General features: G+C 38.4%; 1 protein-coding gene across 3 annotated transcripts; it reads right to left on the bottom strand.

Moving 5' to 3' along the window:
* Window positions 1-1,232: 1,232 nt before the first annotated feature.
* On the bottom strand, window positions 1,233-23,927 carry THAP9 (THAP domain containing 9). 3 transcript variants are annotated; one of them, XM_027087522.1, is made up of 6 exons: window positions 23,730-23,836; window positions 21,344-21,438; window positions 17,063-17,258; window positions 14,771-15,074; window positions 12,619-12,769; window positions 1,233-5,186 (listed from the first exon to the last, which is right to left on the bottom strand). In XM_027087522.1, exons 3-6 carry the CDS (start codon window positions 17,204-17,206, stop codon window positions 3,206-3,208), a joined length of 2,580 nt encoding a protein of 859 aa, XP_026943323.1. In that variant the 5' UTR covers window positions 17,207-17,258; window positions 21,344-21,438; window positions 23,730-23,836; the 3' UTR covers window positions 1,233-3,205. The 3 variants fall into 3 exon arrangements, with proteins under 3 accessions (XP_026943323.1, XP_026943322.1, XP_026943324.1); XM_027087521.1 differs by lacking the exon at window positions 21,344-21,438 and having other exon boundaries at window positions 23,730-23,927; XM_027087523.1 differs by lacking the exons at window positions 17,063-17,258; window positions 21,344-21,438 and having other exon boundaries at window positions 23,730-23,838.
* Between the last annotated feature and the right edge of the window lie 41 nt (window positions 23,928-23,968).

Below are 23,968 nucleotides of genomic sequence, written 5' to 3'. Positions count from 1 at the left end.
CTAAGAAGTATGATCCCTAAAAGAAAAAAGAGTCAATAAATTAGACTTATCAAAATTAATGTCTGTTCTTCAAAACACTGGAAAAGTAAAAGCCACATTATAACCTTTAAAAATTGTGAACCACTATGTTGTACACCTTAAACTAATACTGTACATCAACTACACCTCAGTAAAAATAAAAAGCCACAGACTGGGAGAAGGTATTTGCAGGACTCATTTGATAATGCACTTGTATCCAGAATATATAACTAACATTCAATAAGAAAACAACCAACCAACCTTAAAATATGGGGAAGAGACTTGAACAGACATTTCACCTAAGAAGACTGAATGGCACATAAGCCTATGAAAAGATGTTCAGCATCATTAGTCATTAGAAAAATGGAACTGAAAGCCACAGTGACATATCACTGCACACCCATTAGAATGGCTAATTCAAAACAAAACCCTGACAATACCAAGAGCTAGGGAGGAAGCAGAAGAACTAGAACTTTTCATACATAACTGGTTGAAGTACTGCATGGTGGTACATCACTTTGCAAAAAAAACAGTTCAAGCAGTGTGTTATAAAGTAAAACATACACTTACCATGTGACCCACTGTATGGGTACAACACATTTTTTATTTACCCATTCATCAGTTGGACATTTTTTAGCTATTATAATGCTGCTATGAAATTTGTACATTTCTCTTGGGTGTATGCCCATTGGTAGAACTGCTGGGTCACATGGCAATTCTACATTTAACTAACCTTTTGAAGAACTGCCAGGCTGTTTTCCAAAGTGTGCATTCCCACCAACATTGTATGAGGGTTCCAGTTTATCGATATTCTTGCCAACACTTGTTACCTGTCGTTTTTATTATAGCCATCCTAGTGGGTGTGATGTGACATCTCACTGTGGTTTTGTTTTGCATTTCCCAGACGGCTAATTTTGTTGAGCACATACTCATGTATTACAGGCCATTTGTGTATCTCCTTTGAAAAATAACTATTCATATTTTTTACCCATTTAAAAATTAGGGTTATTTGTCCTTTATTATTGTTCTTTGTATACTCTAGATACAAGTCCTTTATCAGATATATGATTTGCAAAAATTTTCTGTGTGTTGTCTTTCACTTTCTTGATGGTGTCCTTTGAAGCACAAGTTTTTAATTTTGCTGCACTACAATTTATTTTGTTTTGCTTGTGCTTTTGGTGTCATATCTAAGAAACTATTGCCTAATCCAAGTCTCCAAGATATACTCTATTTTATTCTAAGAGTTTTACAGTTGTACCTCTTACATTTGGGTCTTTGTTCCATTTAGAGTTAACATCTTTGCATGTGCATATCCAGCACTATTTGTTGAAAGTAAGAAGAATAAATTTCTGAAAGGAATGTCTGTTTTCTCCGAAGGGGGAAGAAAAAAAAAAGAACAAGGGTGTTGAGTAGAAATTGTAAACTAAATTACCCTAATCAAATATGAACAAATAATTTATTTAAAAAATTTCACTGTCAAGCATATCATATCAAGTAAATCTGACATCACACTTGTACCACTTCACTAGGGCAAGAGCAATTAACTGTGCTAATGGCAGTGATGGAAAGATTCTTGTCTTCAAAGTTTGTCCAATTTATCCAGCACTTAAACAGCGCAAAACACTATTTTAAGAAATTACAGAATATATAGGACGTGAGTGAAATGTAACAGCAAAGAACATAAGACGCTACAGATATGAACCTAATTTTAAGTAAAGATCAAGTACAAAACTTGGATTCATATAAGCAATAAGATAAAGGTGGTGATCTATAAACAGGCTTCCTTTAAATAAGATTTATCCCAGTGCATCTAAACTCATTCTACTGCAAACAACAAAACCCACAATATTTAGACTTCTCAGCAATAGCCCCTCATAAAATGTAGTACAGTACAACTCTGGTTACATTTCAGAATTGAAGCCGTTGTTTGAGGTAGAACCAGCAGAAATATATCAAAATACACTATTTAAGGGGAATTTCAACTAATAAAACTAAACTTTCACCTACTCATTAGTCTTTTACAACTTTAAGTTTTCATATTAACTGTACTTTGTGAACATTCACTCAATGACAATAAGAGTAGATATTTTACATACACAGGCGAAAAATGTGCTTGTTTCTTCTTTTTCCATTAAAATACTCCCATTTGTGAAACAAATGTTTTTCTATTTATCGTTTCAGATCTGGGTATTAGAGAATGGAGAATATTGTTCTTAGTATGTTTCCGTCTTCAGATTATTTAAGCTAAATTTCTGAAAAAACTCATTATGTAATTAAGACAAATTTTTTCACTCTCATTGACTCAACTGACCATCTTTTTCCAATTTATTAATCACATGCTATGAAATGCCATTATTCAACACTGAAAATATGTTTCATTATTTTCCTCTTCAGAAAGAGAAGTTGAAATAAGGGCTTCTTTTCATTCTCTGATGAGCACTGCGCTCCTCCAACAGGAGTCAAGTAAGTATCCACTCTATTTTATTACTTGAAAGTAGTATTTTGAAGTCCAGAGACAATGGACTGTGAAGATTACATCTCCTATGTATTCCCCAGGCAACATTTCCCAGCTTGGTTGCAGCACAAGGAATCATCTCATGGTTCGTGTTTACCTTCTGCCTGATAAGGCATAATGATTTCTATTTTAGGGTACCCCAGCAAAAGGATTTTGATGGTGGTGGTGTCTGATGTTTAATTTAGCCTAATTTTCATGTGTAAGTAAAGATTATATTCAAGGTTTGATAGGCATTCTATTTTTTTTTTTTTTTTTTTTTTTTTAGTGTTAACATTCTTAAGAGCTGAAAACCAAAGCTCTTTTAGGGAATGTAGTCTTTATAAAAAGGGTCGATGTTTTGGTGACTCCTCGTCATTATTCTCCCTTGTTTTCGAAGTATGTCCAGTCAGATTAATCAGTCGTATAACAGTAAATTCAAAGACAGCACCTGTTGGCTAGTCTGTTCCTACTGACTGACTTACTGCTTTCTACATTTTGGGTAACTCTGAAATGCTTGCAAGTTCTACCAAAGTCCGAGCAGATTTGATAATACGCATGATAGAAATTCCTAAGTCGGAACCACAAACTTGTCCACTCTGCAGAATGGTCAATTTGAAAAATATAGTAAGTTGAATTTTAAAGTAAATGTTGACCAATTATTTTTAATAAAAATTTTAATATATTTTAGGTCCTTCATTTGAACAGACAGCCGTCGTTCCTTAGCAAATGCCTGTATTTATTGGTATTAGCAAAACTTGAACATCTGTAATTCTGTAAAGATGACCAGTGTTTCCTTGACAAAGTTTTCGTTTCAGTTCTTTCTGAATGGTGTTTTAAAGGGTACTGAGTTACACCTTTAGCTCTGACCTTTAAGAAACAGATTATTATGTCCTTTAGTAACTTTACAAAGTGATTGATGGCACACACTTCTCCATCAAAGAGATGCTTATCTAAATCTACAAAAAGATAAATATGCCCGGAAAGCTCATGTAATATTTTTTGCTGAAGATAAAATTCCCTCTGTTTAGGAAGTAGTAGTTCATAAACTGCCATCCTTGAATGGGTTCTTACGACTCGCTCACAAATATCTATGACTCGGCACAAACTTTCTGAAGGGAAATGCAAGCCATTTTCCTTTTTAACACATAACAGTGATCCAATTTTAGAGGATTTGAGATCTGATGCATATAGTGCACTGATGCAGTCCTCACATGTTAAAAGAGCTGATAACTTATTTGCAATATAACCGGCACACCAGGTAAGATTTTGCCTATGATCTGACAGGTCTAGTAATGCCTCACTTAGCGAACAGTCAGACCAGTCTTGGCAAATATCCTCTTTGCGAAAAAGAGTCTTTATAACGCTGATACCATACTGACGCTGAACTGTCCAAAGGGCCAAGTCCGTCCTTCGAGCAACTGAAATGTCAAGGATGCTTACTTCACCTAGAAAAACCTCATCTTGTAATCTGTATCTGGTCTCCAAATTATGGTAAGCTTTCTGGAATGCCATGCAGGTAGGGTTAGAACTGGTTACCAATACCTGTCTAAGCATCTTTAGAAATAATTCCAGATGATCTTGACTGAATTTGTAAGTCAGAAGATATGGAAAAGGCATGACTTTTGGGGAAACGTAATTTTGGTAGAGCCATTTTAAGCTCTCAGCATTAAGCAAAAATCCCAGGAATCCCAGTTTTCGCTTACCTTTAATTATTTGATTATTGCTAATGTCAGATAATGTAACAAAAATAGTCTTGGCTTCAATTAACACATGGTTGATTTTATTAAAAGTTTCGGGTAATAGAGGTCCTTTAAGTCCCTTTCCATAATAGTTCCTACTATTAAAAATGTCAAACAGATTGTTAATTAAGCGTAAGAACTGGATGGTACCAATACAGTTTTGAAAAGGAGGCAGGCCTAATGACAGCAAACATTCTAACGCGCTGGCCACGCTCTCACTGAAGAGTTGGGCAGCACAATTCATTTTCAGTATGTGGTTCTTCAAATTTGCAAGTTTTCTTGGGATTCTCTCCATATTTGATAATTCCTGTTCCTCTAGTGCTGCTAACCCCACAAGGTGCTGCCAGTGTGCTGTGCCATTAATGAACTGAATGCTTTGAAAATTCTGAAATGCATTTCTTATTAATCTAAGCAAGTGGCAAGAATCAAAGAAGTATGCAATCTGTTGACTAGAAGATGAAGGATGCTGAAATGTACACTTCATGTTGTCTCCATCAAGATGTATCCCCAATGCTTTTGCCATCTGAACACTGTGAGCTGTAGCATCAGACGTGACAGCTAGAACTGTGATCCCTATGTCACTCAGTTTGCCAATCGTCAGACGAAGCAGCTGAGCTTGCAAATATCCAGACGTCCTGTTTACAAAAAAATAACCAAGAGGTGTCCTCCAGTGACCAGAAATACCCACTGCCATGAGCAAAATAGTTTCTGAGGCAAGTGGCGTTTCATCAGCATCAAGTTTGCCAAGACCAAAGTCCATAAACCCTAGCAAATGGTGACTGCTGGGGTCCCACTGAAGTTGTTGCTTGAGAGATATACCTTTTATTATCAGTGAACAATACTGATATAGCTGGTCTCCATTCTCTACTTTTCGTTGAAGAAAAGAAAAAACGTTGCTGCTGAAACCTGGACCGGGTTTGCATTTGGACAGCCATCTAGAAAATGTAAAAAATGAAAAACATAAAACACAAATGAAGAAATTAAAAAAGGGAAAATGCCTTAAATGGCATTTTCTACTAAAGTAGCCTCAAATCGCTGTTGAAATAAAGCCAAGTATAGTAGCCAAATTCTATCAACATTTCAAGCATATATTCATAGTTATGATAAAATAGATAATAGAGAAACTTAGAAACACAGAATAGCAACTGAAGATGCAAACATACCACAACATTTTTAACTTCTTACTCACTTCTTAATAAAAATCAATTACCCAGTTTGTTCTCATTGATGTGTTTGTAATTTAGATCATAAACCAGTCTTACCTGTACATTCACTGAGATGAGAAAACTGTTGAGGGGGAAGGAAACTGAGAACAGCTAGTACATCTACCCCATTTTATAGATGAGGAAACTGGGAGGAAGAGGGAGAGGTTAAGTTGCCTGGCCCATGTTGTGCTGCTAGTCATGCACAAATGTGAAAACCAGCTTTCCTGAGGCCCTTGTTCAGTGCTTTTTCTCACTGCTCTTTGAATTATGCCCTTTGGGGCAATAGAGTGTCTGCATCTGTTTGCTCCTATCCAAAGTACCTACACTATTATCTTTATCTTAGGAGTTCTTTCATAGTATTTCTTTGATCTTCCCAAACTGCTGATTATTCTTTTCTATTTCTGTTAGTGTCTGTCACTAACAGACAGAATTCTTTTCACTCAGTTCTAATTTACACTTTCTAATTTGTTATAGAGCAGGAAAGGAAGTAGCCAAGTTTAATAATTGTCTAAAATAAGACTAAATGGATTCTGAGGTAGACTGAAGTGTTCATCTTCACTGAAGTTTACTTTTATAACTCAAATGACTTTTTTTTTAAGGTTGAATTTCTGATTTGGGGGCTATATTCCAGGCTGCCAAGGTTTCTTCCTGGACAGCCATCTCTATTTAATAGAAATTTTAATGTACTTCCAGAAGTATTTCAGGACAGGGCTTTCCAAATATTTTGCTGCAACCAAGAAGTTTCATGAACACAATCTACCCTTACTATATGCCAGGTACAAATATACGTGTGTATATAAATGTATATACAAAATTTAATGCCACTTATGACCCACTAAATTTATTTCAAGATGCACTAACAGATCTGAAAAACAGAGTTACAGAATGCAAAAGACATACTCTGACTATTTAGGAGACAAAAGTATTAATCAGTTGTTTATATTTAAAAACAGGGCAAAATAATAAGACAATGAGAAAACAGAATAGTGGCTCTCCACCAGGGTGCTACAGCCCACTAGTACATTGAAAAGCCTTTTCAAGTGTGTCACCAAATTTTAATCAGTTGTTTAAAATTTATTCTTTTGCAGTAGGATTCTCAAATGAACACTAAAGATGCTAAATATGTTACATGTGCAGTAAGTATCTAATGAAACTACTTAATGCTTCAAGGTAAAAGTTCTAGTTTAAATAGGTTAAAAAAGCTTATGTTCCGGTGAGCTTGCTTTTTAAATGAAAATTAAATGGTATCTTAATGTCCACAACTACTAGAATGATGTTTCTCAGGCAGAAAAATATGTGGACTTGTTGATTTTTTCTTTTTAAGTTTTTAAAACTGAGAGTAGAAACACTCAAACCAAGTTTTTAGTGTTGTAGGGAAGTGACTGATTTCTCTCTCAAACCAACTTTTTTCCCCCACTCAAAATGAAAAAAAACTTTTTCTGATTGTATAAAATGACACATCCATTTTTTAAAATACTGAAAGAATATAGAAAAGTGCAAAAAAGTAAAAATCACTGTTAATACATGAACTTATTTACAAAACAAAAATAGACTCAAAGACATAGAAAACAAACGCATGGTTACCAAAGGGGTGGCACGGGGTGGGGGCCCGGAGGGATAAATTAGGAATTTGGGATTAGCAGATACACACCACTATATATAAAATAGAGAAACAACAAGGGCCTATTGTATAGCACAGGGAACTATATTCAATATCTTGTAATAACTGAAAATGGAAAAGAATCCCAAAAAGAATATATATATGTATATCTAAATCACCTTCCTGTACACCTGAAACAATATAGCATTGTAAATCAGCTACACTCCAATAAATAAATAAATAGATATTTTTAAAAAATCACTTAATATTTCAGGGACATTCTTCCAGATCTCTTTATGTATACATAACTAGATATAATTTTCAAAAATTATACTGAACCTATTTTTCTTTACTATAGTAATGTTATAGACATACTTTTGCATGTTCTTAACTACTGACCTACAGCAATATTTTAAGTGTACACATAGTAAAACTAAAGCATAAATAATTGAACCAACCTGTATTGAAGGACACTTAGGTTGTTTCTAATTTTTAAACAATACAAAGAGCAACACAATGTGTGTTTGTGGGCACACATACACTTATACATATCTATGTCATTTATGCAATTCCTAGGAGTAGGATGCAGGGGTAAATTTACTTATGCATGTATTAGAATAAATGAACTCAACTTTTAAAGACCTTTTGGGCCGCAGGTGCACATAATTGAGTCAATTTAAATATAATTCACATTCCCAAATTGTCCTTCAGACAGTTTATACCAATTATAATTGACATACTCATCAATATATTTTAAATTAAACATTAGCTTAGCTATGGAATAATTATAGGGAGTCACTTGGGTAGCTTAAAGCTCTGCTTAGGAAAAATATTGTGCTGAAGAGCCATAATGCTGAGCTGGGTGTTCTTTTTTAAGACTATTAGCTCCTCCCACTGTCTTGGTTATTTCTGAAGCTCTCACATCAACTCACCTATACAGGGAGCTAATTTACTAAACTGCAATGAATACCAAAATAGAAAATTAAATTAGGAACAGAAAAAATCTACTAAGATCATACTAAATGTATCACTATTATAATTAGGAAAGCTGAGGGTGCTATGACATTATTTCAAAGGAGCTGTGAAAACAAACTACCTTAAAGACCCAAAGCTCTGGAATTATAAGAAGCAGAGCCGTGGGAAGGTTCTGGACATAAAGAATTCAAGGGAGAACTGAAAAAGAATCCAACTTCAGTACAGAGAAAATTAGGGAGGTGACTGATAGTAGCTAAGAACTGAAGAAATAGTAGTTAGAAATGAGTGAGTGAGGTACCTATCTAACTGAATCAAGGGTTTTTTAAAATGTAAGTCTGGCTTGGTCTCCATCCATACAATGGATGGATACATCCAACCATACAATTGTATGGTCTCATCCATACAATTGTTTCTCCATTATCATGGAGGGAAAAAACAACTATTCATATTTTCTCCTTTCTCCCAAACTTCTAATGCTTCCTTCCCCAACTCTTAGCTATTAACTTCATGTCACTGAGAAAATAGAAGCAATTCGATAAACACTCATTTTCTTACCACCAAATCTGTTAACCTGTTGCATCTGTATCTCTCTCTTTTTCCTGTTTCGACGCATGATTTGTCCCTGCTCCTAATTAAGGCCAGACCTCCCTCCATAGCAGTGTTGGATGTTGCCCTCCTGCAGTTATCCTTTCTGTTGTGCATCACTGATTTTCTTATCTGCACTAGATCACTCCCATGGGCAGGCAAACAAGGTGCAGCATCTGCTATCTCATCAAATATCCTCCCCTCCATTTATGTTCCTTCCACTTACGGACACATTTCTCTTCTCCTTTCACAGCAAAACTCCTTGAGAGAGTCCATAATCACTGTCTCTGCTTCTTTGCCTTCCAGTATCTCTTGATTCCACTTCAGCCAGGCTTATCTCTCCATCACTGTACTGCAACTGCTTTTATCAAGGTCATCACTGATGTCTCCATCTTGCAAAATCCAATGGTCAATTGACTGTCCTCATCTTACTTGATCTCCAGCAGCATTTGACACAGTGCAATACTATCTCCTTGAGATACTTTCTACACTTGGCTTCTAGGCCATCACAATCTCCTGGTTTTCCTCCTGTCTCACTGGCTGCTCATGATCAATAAATGTTTCTTGAATAAATGAATATTCAATATGATTAGACATCTAATACTTAAGCACAGATGTGCTGAAAATAGATATAAACAGGGGAAATGAAGGGAAATGTAATCAAATAAAAAATTTTGACCATTCAGATTTCTCAGTATAAAATCTAGGTATTTCTAATATGCTGGAATAATAGATGGCCATGAAAACAAAATTTGGGTGATGGATAGTTTTTTTTTAAAGTCTGGGAGAATACATACCAAATTGCTAACTGGTTATTTTGTGGGATTAGGGGAATGGAAGTATTATAAATATTTTTCACTTTCTGGTATTTATATACTTACATATTGTTTCAATGTTTTATACTAAGCATGTATTACTATCACATTAAATAAGGTAACTTAGTTTCAGACAAAGTATCCAAAGAAATAAGCAACCCTTTGAGTACTAAAATTGTAAATCAAAATAATGACACAGCAAAGGTTACAAAATGAAAAATGACATGAAGAGAAAACAGATCAGTGTGAGCTGGAATTACCAGAGAAGACTTAATTCAGGAGTTGATGCAGAACTATAGAAATGAAGAAAACCATGGGGGACGGGGTGGGGGGGAGATGAGAAGTCGTATGGAATGTCTCACATAAACTGTAGTGTAAAATCAGTAACTAATGCTTTAAAACCAGTGCAAAGGAGAGGACTTGACTAAAAAACACGTGGAAGTGATAGCAACATAGTGTCTATAAAAATGTCCCCTGCTTACCAGAAAGTAGACGTTTATAAATAAGTGTAATATCTGGCCTAAATGGTAAAATCACATATGGAAGAGAGTGAATCAGCCTATACACAGATGTTCATCTCAATATACAAAACAGCACTTACAACCAAAAAATAAAAACAATATAAATGTCCAATAGTTGGAGAATGCCAAAGTTAAGTAGGGTACGACTACCTGATATTCTGCAGCTATTCAAGATCATAACTATGTAAAAAACTAGTAAATCTAAGCACAGAAAAAAGACTGGAAGAAAATTCCCTATGTTAATAGTAATTGTTTAAATATAACCTAGAGGAACAATTAATGAATTTTCCTCCTTTTTCTCTCATTTCTAAATTTGTTAGTAGCAGTATTATGTTAATAGTATGTGTGGAGGAAAATTCTCATTCATGTTTTTTTTTAAAGGGGATGTGATGTACATCATGGTGACTATAGTTGATAATACTGTACCTATATCTGAAAGTTGCTAAGAGAGTAGATCTTCAAAGTTCTCATCACAGACACATAAAATTTGTAACTATGTGTGTGATGGATATTAACTAGACTTATCTTGGTGGTCATTTTGCAATATATACAAATATCGAATGCAAATATCAAACACATAATTACATTGTATACCTGAAACTAACATAATGTTATGTGTCAATTACATCTCAATTTAAAAGAAGAGAAGTTTCCCCCCAAGTGGGAAAAAAAAGAACCCTCATAATAATCAAGGTCCTTCCTCCCACCAAGCCTCAGTTTCCCCCTTCTTTAAAATGAGGGGGTTGGGGCTTCCCTGGTGGCGCAGTGGTTGAGAGTCCGCCTGCCGATGCAGGGGACACGGGTTCGTGCCCCGGTCCGGGAAGATCCCACATGCCGCGGAGTGGCTGGGCCCGTGAGCCATGGCCACTGAGCCTGCGCGTCCGGAGCGTGTGCTCCGCAACAGGAGAGGCCACAACAGTGAGAGGCCCACGTACCGCAAAAAAAAAAAAAAGAGGGGGTTGGACTACATGATCTCTAGGAGTTTCTCCAGCCCAGAGCCCCTATGAGTCTGTTTTAAAGTTGAAGCAATAAGAAACCAAGAAGCACCTTCCAGGAGAGAAGGCTCCTGCCATTCCTGGGCGACCTCTGCCCCAATAGCAGTGGATTAAATGAAGTGCTGCTCTTTAGACAGCGATTTGAGGTCCAATGCAATTCTTCTTTACATCTGTTCAAAATCCTAAACAACCATCCAGGCATCCTTTCAGTCCACAAATATTTATCAACAGACCATTGTGTTCCAGGCACCCCTCCAGGGCAGGAGGTGTAACAAAGAACCAGACACAGACCTCATACTTGGGCAGCTCACAGTCTAGCGGGGAAGACAGTGTTAAGTACTAAGATTCAGTTCCACATTGTGTGCGTAAGAGGGTACCTAGTCCAGAATCGGAAGAATGGCAGGCCAGGATTCAGAAAGGATGTGATACCTAATCTGAGCCTGAAGGGTGAGGACCAATCTCCAGGACTAACAGGGAGAATGGGCATTTCAGGCAGATGGACTAGTAAGTCTCGAAGGTAAGGAAGCAGCAAGAAATGCCTTACAATAGGAATGTGGAATCTAAGAGGGCAGGGAGAGAGGCAGGAGATGAGCCGCAGAGTCCAGCAGGAGCCACATCACATCACAGAAGCTCAGTGAGCCACAGGAAGAAGTCTATGGGTAATGGGAGGTTTGGGCAGCAGGAAAGTGACTGGTATGGGTTGACTTGTGTCCCTCAAAAAAGATATATCATAGTCCTAATCTCCAGTACCTCAGAGTGTGATCTTATTTGGAGATAGGGTCTTTACAGAGGTAATCAAGTTAAAATGAGGTCATTAGGGCACACCCTAATCCAACATGACTTGGGTCCTCATAGAAAGAGGAAATTTGGACACAGAAACATACATGGATAATGGAAGACAATGTGAAGAAACACAGGGAGAAGGACCACCATCTACAAGCCAAGCAGAGAGGCATGGGACAGACCCTTACTTCACAGCCCTCGGAAGGAACTAACCCTGCCAGCACCTTGATTTTGGACTTCTAACTTCCAGAACTGTGAGGCAATAACACATTTCTGTCATTTAAGTCAAATAAGTAAATAAATAAAAATAAAAGAATCTGTAAATCCTGTGATGAAAAAAACAGTAAAAATTGAGTATTAAATTTATAAGGCATTACTATAAAAGTCACTGTTATTTGCTTCCCACTAAGAGAATATAAATATAGCTATGTATTTTGACCACAAATTCTAAAAAATTATTTTTCATAATCTGGTCTCTGGAGAGCCTGCATTGGCACCAACTACAGTGCTTAGGAAAAATTCAGATTTTTGATCTTTGCCTCAAACCAATGGTATCAACCTAGATACCAATCAATTGTTCTCGATTTTCTAGATTAGTCACATATTAAAACTACTGAAGTGTCTGAGAAATTCCAATATTTCAAGATTTAGATTTTACCACCCAGAGTGTCTCTACCAACTGAAAGATGCAAAAAAATTTGTCAGCCTATATGTCTTCATTCTGTGGGTGAAATATCGACTGTGATAACATGCAAATACCACCTAGAAGTTTTTAAAAAGAGAAAGTGGACAAAAGGAGAGTATGAATACTAATAGCATTAATGTATAAACTACAGTGAAAGAACAAAATGTTTATTTTATTTAATATCTAAAATGTAATTCACTTACGTTCTGAGGATAGAAGAATGAGGCAGTTTAAGAATCTTTCTTACATAATCATAGACTTTGCTACTGCACAAGTAGAGTGTACACGCAAATTGCTTCATTTCTGTGGAGTACTCAGCTGTTTCTCTCCAGTTATACAACTCCCACTTAAAATCTGTTAAAATAAATTTATTCTTTGTGATGAAAAATGTGTACAGTAACATTTTCAGGCATAGACCATAGCATTTGGATATAAAATGTGATAAGCACCAAAATTCAAATAGTTACATTTTAACTGAGTTTGTTCAGAGGTTACTATCCAATCTTAGAGACTGTTAACCAATTTATCCTGTTCATCTTGGATCATTTCACTACAAAGAGGGACGAAAAATGTGTCAACTTCAGTCGTTATGTTTTACTATTCACTGGCAGCCTGAGTGGAGATTTTTAGAGGAACAGGGAAGAAAATGAAATAAATGGATAAATTAAGTCTCTGGATTATGAGGACATTTATCAGTTTTAGTTTGTTCCCTGGTCATCATTTATCTGAGAGTGAAAATTAGACACAAGAAATATTTTGGGGGATAGGGAACTATTCAGAATGAACAATCTTCCCTACCACTGAGAGAAAAAAAAAAACCTCTGTTCCTGGTGCAGACCCCTATTTATAACCTATATTCCCCTCTTGGAAAAACACAAAATACTCTCTTCCATTGGAGATACCTACTCTTGTCTAGAAAAGGACATGCTTCTTTTACCAGAATGCAAATCCAAAATCTCTGCTGCTTTCATCAGAGAGTAAGTTGGCAATTCTTACTTTGCCCCTCTTCAAATATCCTGGTTCACAAAGAAGACTAGGTAGTCTTTCAATGAACATATATATACTCTATAGAGTATTACAGAAAAAAATTTGGAGACTTAACACAATTTTCAAACTCAAAGGGATTTTGCAAATTATCTAGTTCAACTCACTGCAAAAAAAGACTTTAGTGATAAATTATCTAGCAGTTAAAATTGTTTACAAAGAATTTGCAGTGACAAGTGTGTGATTATAAAAAGTGAAAAGTAGGGACTTCCCTGGTAGTCCAGTGGTTAAGCATCCATCCTTCAATGCAGGGGATGCCAGTTTGATCCCTGGTTGGGGAACTAAGATCCCACATGCCACAGGGCAACTAAGCCCACGCACCACAATTAGAGAGCCCGCATGCCACAACTAGAGAAGCCTGAGTGCCACAACGAGGAGCCCATGTGCCGCAACTAAGACCCGAAGCAGCCCAAAAAAATAAATAATAAATAAATAAATTAAAAAAAAAATTTTTTAATATTTTTAGAAAGTGAAAAGTACAGGGCTTCCCTCGTGGCGCAGTGGTTGAGAATCTGCCTGCCAATGCAGGGGACACGGGTTCGAGCCCTGGTCTGGGAAGATCCCACATGCCGCAGAGCAACTAAGCCCGTGCGCCACAGCTACTCTACTGAGCCTGCGCGTCTGGAGCCTGGGCTCTGCAACAAGAGAAGCCGCGACAGTGAGATGCCTGCGCACCGCGATGAAGAGTGGCCCCCACTCGCTGCAACTAGAGAAAGCCCTCGCACAGAAACTAAGACCCAACACAGCCAAAAATAAATAAATTTATTAAAAAAAAAAAAAAGTGAAAAGTACAATATATGGTATAAACCATATGATCTCATTTCTGGGTAGTAGGATTATGTGTTATTTTTATTATTTATACATTTCTTTGCTTCTCCTGTAATAAACATATTACTTTTACCTTTTTTTTTTTTTTTTTTTTTGTGGTACGCGGGCCTCTCACTGTTGCGGCCTCTCCCGTTGCGAAGCACAGGCTCCGGACGCGCAGGCCCAGCGGCCATGGCTCACGGGCCCAGCCGCTCCACAGCATGTGGGATCTTCCCGGACCGGGGCACGAACCCGCGTCCCCTGCATCTGCAGGCGGACTCTCAACCACTGCGCCACCAGGGAAGCCCAAACATATTACTTTTAAAACTGTAAAATCATAAAAGGATTTTGGTGATTATTTTTCATTCTTCTTGCTTATGCTAGAGACTTTTCACTTCTCAGCTAAAAGCATATTTCCATTGGCAATACAAAATAAATATGTAATGATATTTCAGAAAAATTAAGAGCTACATTGTAAGTATTACAGGTCATTAGGGAAGATACCGGAAAATTGTGCTCGTAGCAGACACTCTGTTTCCTCTGAAAGTAGCTTCTCTTCTACAAGTGCATCAATTAATCGTAAGCCCTTTCTCTTCTTGATCATCCTGTAGTTTTTTGCGGAAGCAAGTCTTTTTCGGGACATTTGTAGCATCTGTTGCACCTCAGCCAATTTCTCTGCTCCTATTGTGAGAGGTCTCTTTAGACTGTAGTTATGGTCCTCAGTAGCAACCTCTTGAGAATTATCAGGAAGTGGCTGTTTTAGGATTTTCTGTCTTGCTTTACCTTTAAGGTGTACACCTTGGAGAACCTATGACACAAATAGAAAGTGAAGTTTATTTTAGAAATTATCACACAATGACTATCTATAAAAATACCACTGAATACAAAGCACTCACCTGGTTGCTGTGGAGAGTTAGTTATGAAAGAAAAGGTCATAATCTCTGACTTTTTAAAATATATGATCTCTGGGATAATGTAAACAAGTTTTGGGATTTTTGTTTTCGTTTTTGTTTTTTTTGGCTTCTATACAGAAATAGTAACATGATGCTGAAAGTTTCCGAAATGATTAAAGTAACTAGAGAAAGGTGGTGGTAATTTGGGAAGGTTTCACAGGAGTTTTGAGTTGTTCTTTTTCTTTTTTCTTTTTTTAAAGAAGATGTTGCAGGTAGGAGTTTATTAATTAATTTATTTATTTTTGCTGTGTTGGGTCTTCCTTTCTGTGCGAGGGCTTTCTCTAGTTGTGGCAAGTGTGGGCCACTCTTCATCGCGGTGTGCGAGCCTGTCACTATCACGGCCTCTCTTGTTGCGGAGCACAAGCTCCAGACACGCAGACGCAGCAGTTGTGGCTCACGGGCCCAGCTGCTCCGCGGCATGTGGGATCCTCCCAGACCAGGGCTCGAACCCGTGTCCCCTGCACTAGCAGGCAGATTCTCAACCACTGCGCCACCAGGGAAGCCCCTTGAGTTGTTCTTTGAAGGAGTAATAACATGGTTTAATGGAGGGGACAGGGAAGTTATTTGCACAAACAGGAAGGCACAGGACAGAGCATGGGCTTTGGAATTAACACTCCTGGCTCCCTTCACTTGTTAGCTGTGACTTAACATCTATAATCCTTTATCTTCTCACTTATAAAATGTGGATAATAATACAGAGTTGTTTTAAGGATACAATAAGATACTTTACGTAAATCGCCTAGTGCAGTGCCTGGACCACTGTAGGTCCCAATAAATTGTAACTATTATTGATTTTAAACGAAAGCATAAAAGCAAGTCAATTTATCATATATACAGAGGGTAAGTACATGTGGTTCAAAAACAGAATTCAGGGCAGTTAGAGATGCACAAATCAATTAACAGAAAGCTCTTCGAACTTATGAGTTTGGATTTGATACCAACAATATTCTTTTGAAAGAGGGAATAAGGTAAAACAATACCGAAAGAAGGAGACTCCAATGAATAAGAGGAAGGTGAGGGTAGAGTAAGGATAGAACAGTTGGATGACTATTTGCAGACTGCAGACAGTGATTGAGTCATAGATGAGCATGTGGCTAAGGGTAAAAGGATAAAATAAAAATAATCAAAAGAAACATAAGAATGTAACACCAATACTGGTGACTGGGATAAAATAAAAGCAATCAAAAGAAACATAAGACTGTAACACCAATACTGATGACTGACTCATAGAAAGTCTTCTATTTTCCGTATACCTCTTTCTATATCAATGCTAACAATTAGGTATGTTTTTGGTCAAGATCAATAACATTTTTGGGGAGAGCCAAAAAAAGGAGGGGGTAGATAATTTCAAAGTATTGTGAAAACTGTCTCATACTTAAACAAAAGCCTGAATTCTAAAGCTGTTTATATCTACTAGTTGATTTTTGTGATCCGTTTAGTAACCTTTATGTATATCTAGACATATGGTTTACATTTATACATTTTATTTATTTACTTTTTTGGCTGCACCACATGGCATGCAGAATCTTAGTTCCCCGACCAGGGATGGAACCCGCACCCACTACACTGGAAGCGCAGAGTCTTAACAACTGGGCCGACAGGGAAGTCCCGTATATGCTTTATTTTTATTTTTTAAAAAGCTCCAAAGCACAATTACTAATATTACATATATATTTTTTTAAAAACTAATTTTCTAGGCATTTAAAGTGTATTATAGGATTTATTTTAAGTCCTAGGTTTTTGGTTTTGTGTTTATCTCTGTAAAATCTAGCTGTAATGTGAGCTGTCTTGATTTGTAAAGGCTCTGTAAAATTTAATATTGTTTACACCTAGATTTAAATACCTTGTATAGAGAAACAGAAGGCACAGCTCCTTTTTTCAGCTTTCTTCTTATGCCATATGACTCAAAGTCACTTTCTTGAAAGTGTTTGGAACATAGCATAGCACCTGGTCCTGGAATCCAAATCTTTTTGCTTCTGGGGTCCATACGATTAACAGCCCTGATCCATTTTGAGCGCTGAATGGTATCAGTTGGAAATCTACAGCAATCATATTAAAATTCCATTAACATGAAAATATAGTAATACTACAGTAGTATTTATTATATAAACCGATTTATTATTTAACTGCTTTACATAAACATTAAGTCCAGTTAATTAAAGTTTAATTCACTTGATCTGATTTCATTTTTCAAAGTTCTTTGACTTTTTAAATACAAAAGCTCAGGCTTCCCTGGTGGCACAGTGGTTAAGAATCTGCCTGCCAATGCGGGATACACAGTTTCAAGCCCTGGTCCAGGAAGATCTCACATGCCGTGGAGCAACTAAGCCCACGAGCCACAACTACTGAGCCCGCGCACGCCTGGAGCCCGTGCTCCGCAACGAGAAGCCGCCGCAACGAGAAGCCCACGCACTGCAACGAAAAGTAGACCCGCTCGCCGCAACTAGAGAAAGCCCGCATGCTTTTTTAAATTTACTGAAATAAAATAAATTTAAATCCAAAAGCTCAATATCTAAGTGATCTCATCTGTTTCAATTTGTATGTGGACAATTCTTCTATTAAACACCCTGCACATTCTATCTTCATAGCCTACACTTAACAGAATCTGCTCAAATTTAATATGTGTGTCTTTCCTTTCCTGTGTCAATTTCTTTTTTAATTAATTAATTTATTTATTTTTGGCTGCATGGGGCCTTTGTTTCTGCACGCGGGCTTTCTCCAGTTGCGGTGAGCGGGGGCTACTCTTTGTGGCGGGGTGCGGACTTCTCATTGCAGTGGCTTCTCTTGTTGTGGAGCACAGGCTCTAGGTGCGCGGGCTTCAGTAGTTGTGGCTCGCGGGCTCTAGAGCGTAGGCTCAGAAGTTGTGGCGCACGGGCTTAGTTGTTTCGTGGCATGTGGGATCTTCCCGGCCCAGGGCTCAAACCCATGTCCCCTGCACTGGCAGGTGGATTCTTAACCACTGCACCACCAGGGAAGCCCTATGTCAATTTTAAACGATGTCCACAAATTCTTCCGTACTCCTCCTTTCAAGGAGTGGAACCTAATTCCCCTCCCCTTGAGTGTGGGCTGGGGTTAGTAACTTGCTTCTAAGGAATATAAAAAAGCAGACGTGATAGTGGGCATTAAACATGATCATAAAAAGCACTGAGGATCTGTCCTTGCTCTCTCTGTTGAATGGTTTTTCTCTGGGGGAAGTTACCTGCCATGTCATAAGGAGCCCTAAGGAGAGTCCACTTGGCAAGAAACTTGAGTTCTCCGGCCAAAGGCCATGTGAGGGAGCCTTTCTGAAAGTAGATCCTTCAGTCTCCGTCAAGGCTTCAAATGACTGCAGTCTTGGCTAACATTTCGACTGCAATCTTATGAGATACTCCGTAACATCCACCTTATCCACTCCTCAATTCCTGACCCTCAGAAATTTGTCCCCTCTTCTCCTTCCTTTTTCTGGGCCACGCTGCGTGGCTTGTGGGATGTTAGTTCCCCAACCGGGGACTGAACCCGGCCCCTCAGCAGTGAAAGCATGGAGTCCTAACCACTGGACTACCAGGAATTCCCTGCACCCTCTTCTTTGATTTATTTTGGAGATAGATCTATAGGTAGCCTATGACTTTTATATATTTTAACTCAGGCTTTAAAACACATAGTTGTTAGAAATGAAACTGGTGAAAATTTTAATTTCCTTAGCTACTTGTTAGGGAAATGATATGACAGTTATGATAAAACTTAATTCTGAGATACTCTCTCAATCACCTTGAGAAAGAACACTGAATTGGTAAACCTCTAAGTCTCAATTCCCTTTTACTAGCCATGTAGTATTAGATACATCTCTCAATCTGTCAGCCTCCTCCAGGGCGATAGTAAGAGTACCTGAGGATACAGATGCGTTCAAAAGCACTTTGTAAATGGTAAAGTACTATCCAAGGTTTGTTCTTTCTTAGGAACAACTAATTCCACTTTCGGAACTTTTTATTTTATTGTTCCAGGAAGATGATGCTACTTGATCAAGAGAGAATGTACAGAGAATTATTTTTCCAATAAAGATGAGGCACACCTTTCTGTTTTCACTGGACTCTTTTCTTAACTGATGGCACGTGTTTGTGAGGCCACATTTCTAGACTGGGTGTAGTCTCTAACCATGCAAGGGACCATCAAAAGTTGACTAGTCCACCAAGTTACATTACCAGCCTGATTCTCTGATGCAAAGCTTCCCAACTGGCATGCCTGCTCAGTACAGTTATCAATCCCCTTAGCCCATGGGGTGGGCCTGGGCCACCTGGAGCCCTTGAAGTAGTTACTAGTCCCAAACTGCTTTGTAGGTGTGCCCCAAAGTATTAAACAAATATTTCCAATTTTCAAAAAGACATGAAAAGGGTTGGTAAATACTGCAGTCTAACCAGCATGACTGACTAATTTGCGTTCTGGACAAAATTAAATTGGTATTAACAATTGATACCACTTTTAAAGCATTTACCTTGTGCTATATATATATTTTAAAGACTTAGTTTTGGTCTTAAAAAACTCTGCAAGACAGGTTTTTATCCTTTTACAGAAGATGAAACCAAGACTGGAGCAGCCAAGTTTAGCTACCAGTAAATAGTCAATTAAAACTGGAATTCATGTCTCCCTAGTCTAAAACCACCTCTGGCAGAAGAAAAATCCCAAATCCATCACCATCTCATATACACAGTAATGAAATGGCTTACACTGTAATACAGAATCCATTTTCTTCCTCCTATCGACTATGTCTTTTTTATGCTATTAGCAGAGATTTACTTCTTGTATCCTGCACATCAAATATTTTCCAGAAAAGTGGCTAACAAAACCAATTCTACTGTGGTTACATCTAGGGAGGGAGAGAAATGATTGAGGGGCAAGGCTTCAACTATACCTATAACTTAAGTCTCTTCTAAACAGAACAAAAGCAAACATGTTAACATCTGCTTATTCCTAGTGATGGGTAAAAGGTGTTTGTTATGTATAAATAAAAGTTTAAAAATAGAAGTCATTACAACAATTAAGGCAAAAACTCTTCCAAATGATCATGCATAAATTCCTTGGTTATGAAATAAATTGAATTTCTTAATCTTTTTATACCTACAAAAAGGGAATGAATCAAAGGGACACTTTAAATTTTAACTTGCCAGTCCCACTTTGTATTTAGCCATTTATGTGTTTGACAGAGCACCAATATTCTCATAGTAACAGTTTCCACACTTGTGAGTCATTTTGATTCAGGCTTTTCAACCACAGTGCCTTGCTTATGTCCTTACAACCTCTTTCACGACTGTGGTGATGGTGCTGGGGATGCTGGGAAAGGCTTCAGAGGACATAATATCTGAGCTAGAGCTGAAGAGTCAATAGGAGTTTGCCATGCAGAGTGGCCACTCCAAGCAGATGCAAAAGACACAGAGGTATGAAATGATTACTTGGAACTTTCTGGCTGATAAAGCTTGGAAAAGTAAACTAATTCGGAGGCTTGAAAGGAGAGTGCAGAGGTAGCTGGGAGTAGTTATAGATGGGAGGTAGCTAGAGGTCAGATCACAAAAGGTCTTGTATGCCTTACATAAGCTTTCGATCCATCCTTCAGGTCAATGGCCACCACAGAAGTCTACACTCATCTATTGAGAGTTGAAGAAATTATTAGAATTCATTTTTATAACTCTTTGCCTCATCTTCTAATTTTTGTGTTTCATAATATATATATCACTTCATATATAAATTTATAAATTATTATAAATCACTATCCATATATCAGAGGCATGTATTCAGGTTCTTTGTTTTTGTTTTATTTTGTTTTTTATGGAAAGAGCTCCAGGATCACATAGCTTGAAGATGGAGGCTTCAGGCAATAGCAAGTTGACTAATTCTCTCCTTCTCAGATTACCTTTTTGCTGAGCCCTTACTTCAGATCAATATTACCTTGTCACCAGAACTAACACCATAGTATTCTAACTCCTTTTCCTGTCTCTATTCTTTCCTGCCTTGCTTACAACTTCCTAGGTGTCAAGAAGACAGACGATTCCGTGTGTTTAATTCCGCACATATGGATTATAAAATAATAGAAATATATTTCAGATTGGAAGAGAGGTGTATGAGGAAAGGATTCACAGAGGAGCTTGGACTCTACCTTGTAGGCACTGAAGAGCCCAAGGGATTAAAATCCTTCCTTCAGGGAACCAGCATGATAAAATTTGCATTTTTAGGAAAATCATTTCCAGAAATCTAGAAAATGGAATGAATGGGGAAGAAATCAGGCTGGAAGAATCATAGCAGACTACTGTAATAAATGCATCACTTTTTTTTTTAATTAAGCAGGTCTTACTGTGGTTCTCAACATATAAAACAAATAAAAGCAATAAGCCAGTTCTTCCCTATTTAAAGAAACTAAGAAAAAGGCACAGGAAAAACAGAGCAGCAAAAAGTTGAGAAAGAAATTAAAGAAAAGGGAGAGAACGAGGGAGAGAGTGTCAGTACGGCTATGGGAGATGAGAGTTTCAAGGAGGGGTCGATATGACTGAAGGTTAAAAGAGGTCAAGAGAAAGATTTACAAGCACTTATTTAGATTTGGCAAGATTACCAATGACCCTCAGTTAGTGCTGTTTCATTATAGTGGTGATAGACATCTGGCTACAGTAGGGTGAAAAGGCAACAGGACTTAGGGAAATAGGTGTATGCTTCTGTTTTGAGGAACTTGGTTATAAATGGAAGGGGAGGGTAGTGTAGAGGTGCACAAAGGTTCAAGAGTGTGTGTCTGTTTAAAAGTGGAAGTCATGTGAACACGTTCAGTGTTTTTAGGCAAGTAACCAGTAGAGCAATTTACAATAAAAAGAGGACAGGAACTAATTGATGGAAACAAATCCCAGAGAAGAAAGGATACAATTATAACAGCTTAGGTGGAGGACGCAGCCCTACTTAAACTAAGCAATACTACAAATGGCCTACCATATATAGTTGAAACTACTTAACTTGACATGTTAAATTTTTTTAGATAATTTGTCTCCAAGTTACTTTTCCCACTCTTCTACATTACATCTTCACTTTCCATCCCTTTATATTTTTCCATGTTATTCCTATTTAAATACTATATTCCTTCCGCCCCACTCTCCAATCTAGGTAAGGTTCAAGGTCCAACTCAAATACCACTTGTCCCACACAGCTCTTTTTGATTTTTTCATAAAAGTCCTTTGTCAGGGGTTTGACTCTCTACCCCTCATATTGCCTTAATAGGCTACCACTTTAAAAAAAACACTGTACATTTCTTTTTGTCTGTGAGTATCTATTCTATGCACTTTTCCACTTCTCATTGATCTCAATGACCTTTACTAGACTACACCACAGATGTGGGTTCAAATTAGATCGGTCTGAAAATAAGCCCCACTCTTGTGCCAAATATAATTTCCTTGCATAACCAGTTACAGCCAGAGTCGGACCAGGCTTGCAGAGCTGGGCTAATGATACTGAACAACTGGTAATGACAGTACTGGTGAAAATCTGAAACTGAGCAGGTCCCTTCAGGGCCCTCCTGGGTACAAAAGCCCTCTGTGTCTCCCATTTTGTGTCAAAAAAACAAACAAACAAAACCCAAAAATATTCAGTCTCCTAGGCCTTCCCTGAGTTCCAAAGAGCGAACCCAAGCAACGACTAATTAGGGAAGTTAGGGGAGTTAGGGAATGGGTAGGGGGTAGGGGGGAAGCAGTTAAGCCAGATAGCCTGAACAATAGTTCAGTGATAAATAGAGTCCTAGTTCCTCCTCAAGGGATATACAAAACAATCTGATGGCATATCTTTGGGTAGTTCTGCAAAAACTAACCCCTCAACCTGGTGGAGGATGGTGACTACCTGCTGACCACAAGTACTTAGACCTCAGACTGGCTAGAACCATAAGGCCAATGATTCACATCCTCTAAACACCAGACTGTTATCTTACCCCCCATTCAATCAGAATGTCATGCACCCTGCAGCCCTCACCCCAAATGTTGCTTTTAAAAGTCCTAAAAGCCATCAGGGAGTTCGGGACTTTTCGGCACCGGCTGCCCATTCTCCTTGCTTGGCACCCTGCAATCACCACTGGACTTTCCTTCACTACAACCTGGAGTCAGTAAAGTGGCTTTCCTGCGCGGTGGGAAAGGGGACTCCAGTTCAGTTCCATAACAAACTGATCTGTACTCATGCTCCTGAGCAAGCCACACACTCTAATGAAAGCGCACGCCTTCAGCAGTTCTTCTAAACTACCTTCCCTTCCGGTCTCCCGAAAGGAAGCAAGACTCCTTTCGAGTAACCCCTGCTAAAAGCTAATGGAGAAAGCAAGCACTTTGGAAGCAAACACTGAGCAGGAAGACGAGGAAAAGCGTTAGCCCTCAAAGTTGCCCAATTCCCTCCCCCGCCCCCACGCTACGCACGTCACGCCACGCCACGCCACGCCGATGGCATGGCGCCCCACCCGCCCCGTCCCAGCCAGCCCTGCCTCCCGCCTCGCCGTGCTGGGAATTAGCGCGGAGGCTGCTCTCACGCACTGGTGGAAGGAGAGGCCGCGCTCCCGGCTCAGCACGGTATCCCGGGTGCTGCAGCCCACTGCCGAGCAACTTCGGGTCATCTTCTTGCTACGTGGGGCTCCACCGTCGGTGTTCCCGCGACAGCATGAATCCTCATAAAGTTAGCTCCGCCTGCAGACACTGTGTCTATGACCTTTATTTGTCGAGAAAAGCGGGCTCTTAAGGCGCAGGGTTCCCACCCTTTCTCTCCGGGGGCCCTG

Source organism: Aethalodelphis obliquidens, unplaced genomic scaffold (genome assembly GCF_003676395.1).
Source record: "Aethalodelphis obliquidens isolate GAN/ISIS:26980383/991018 unplaced genomic scaffold, ASM367639v1 scaffold59, whole genome shotgun sequence".
Classification (NCBI taxonomy): Eukaryota; Metazoa; Chordata; class Mammalia; order Artiodactyla; family Delphinidae; genus Aethalodelphis; species Aethalodelphis obliquidens.
The sequence above is the reverse complement of the archived record's forward strand: the minus strand, read 5'-3'. Positions and strand labels throughout refer to the sequence as shown.

What these genes read in the sequence shown, in the direction of transcription:
- THAP9 (XM_027087521.1), bottom strand. Translation starts at nt 23,809, where the DNA reads ATGACCCGAAGTTGCTCGGCAGTGGGCTGCAGCACCCGGGATACCGTG. An exon ending in CGCGGCCTCTCCTTCCACCA is followed by an intron (nt 17,259 to 23,729) that starts GTGCGTGAGAGC and finishes TGATTGCTGTAG; the next exon opens with ATTTCCAACTGATACCATTC. An exon ending in GCTACGAGCACAATTTTCCG is followed by an intron (nt 12,770 to 14,770) that starts GTATCTTCCCTA and finishes TTATTTTAACAG; the next exon opens with ATTTTAAGTGGGAGTTGTAT.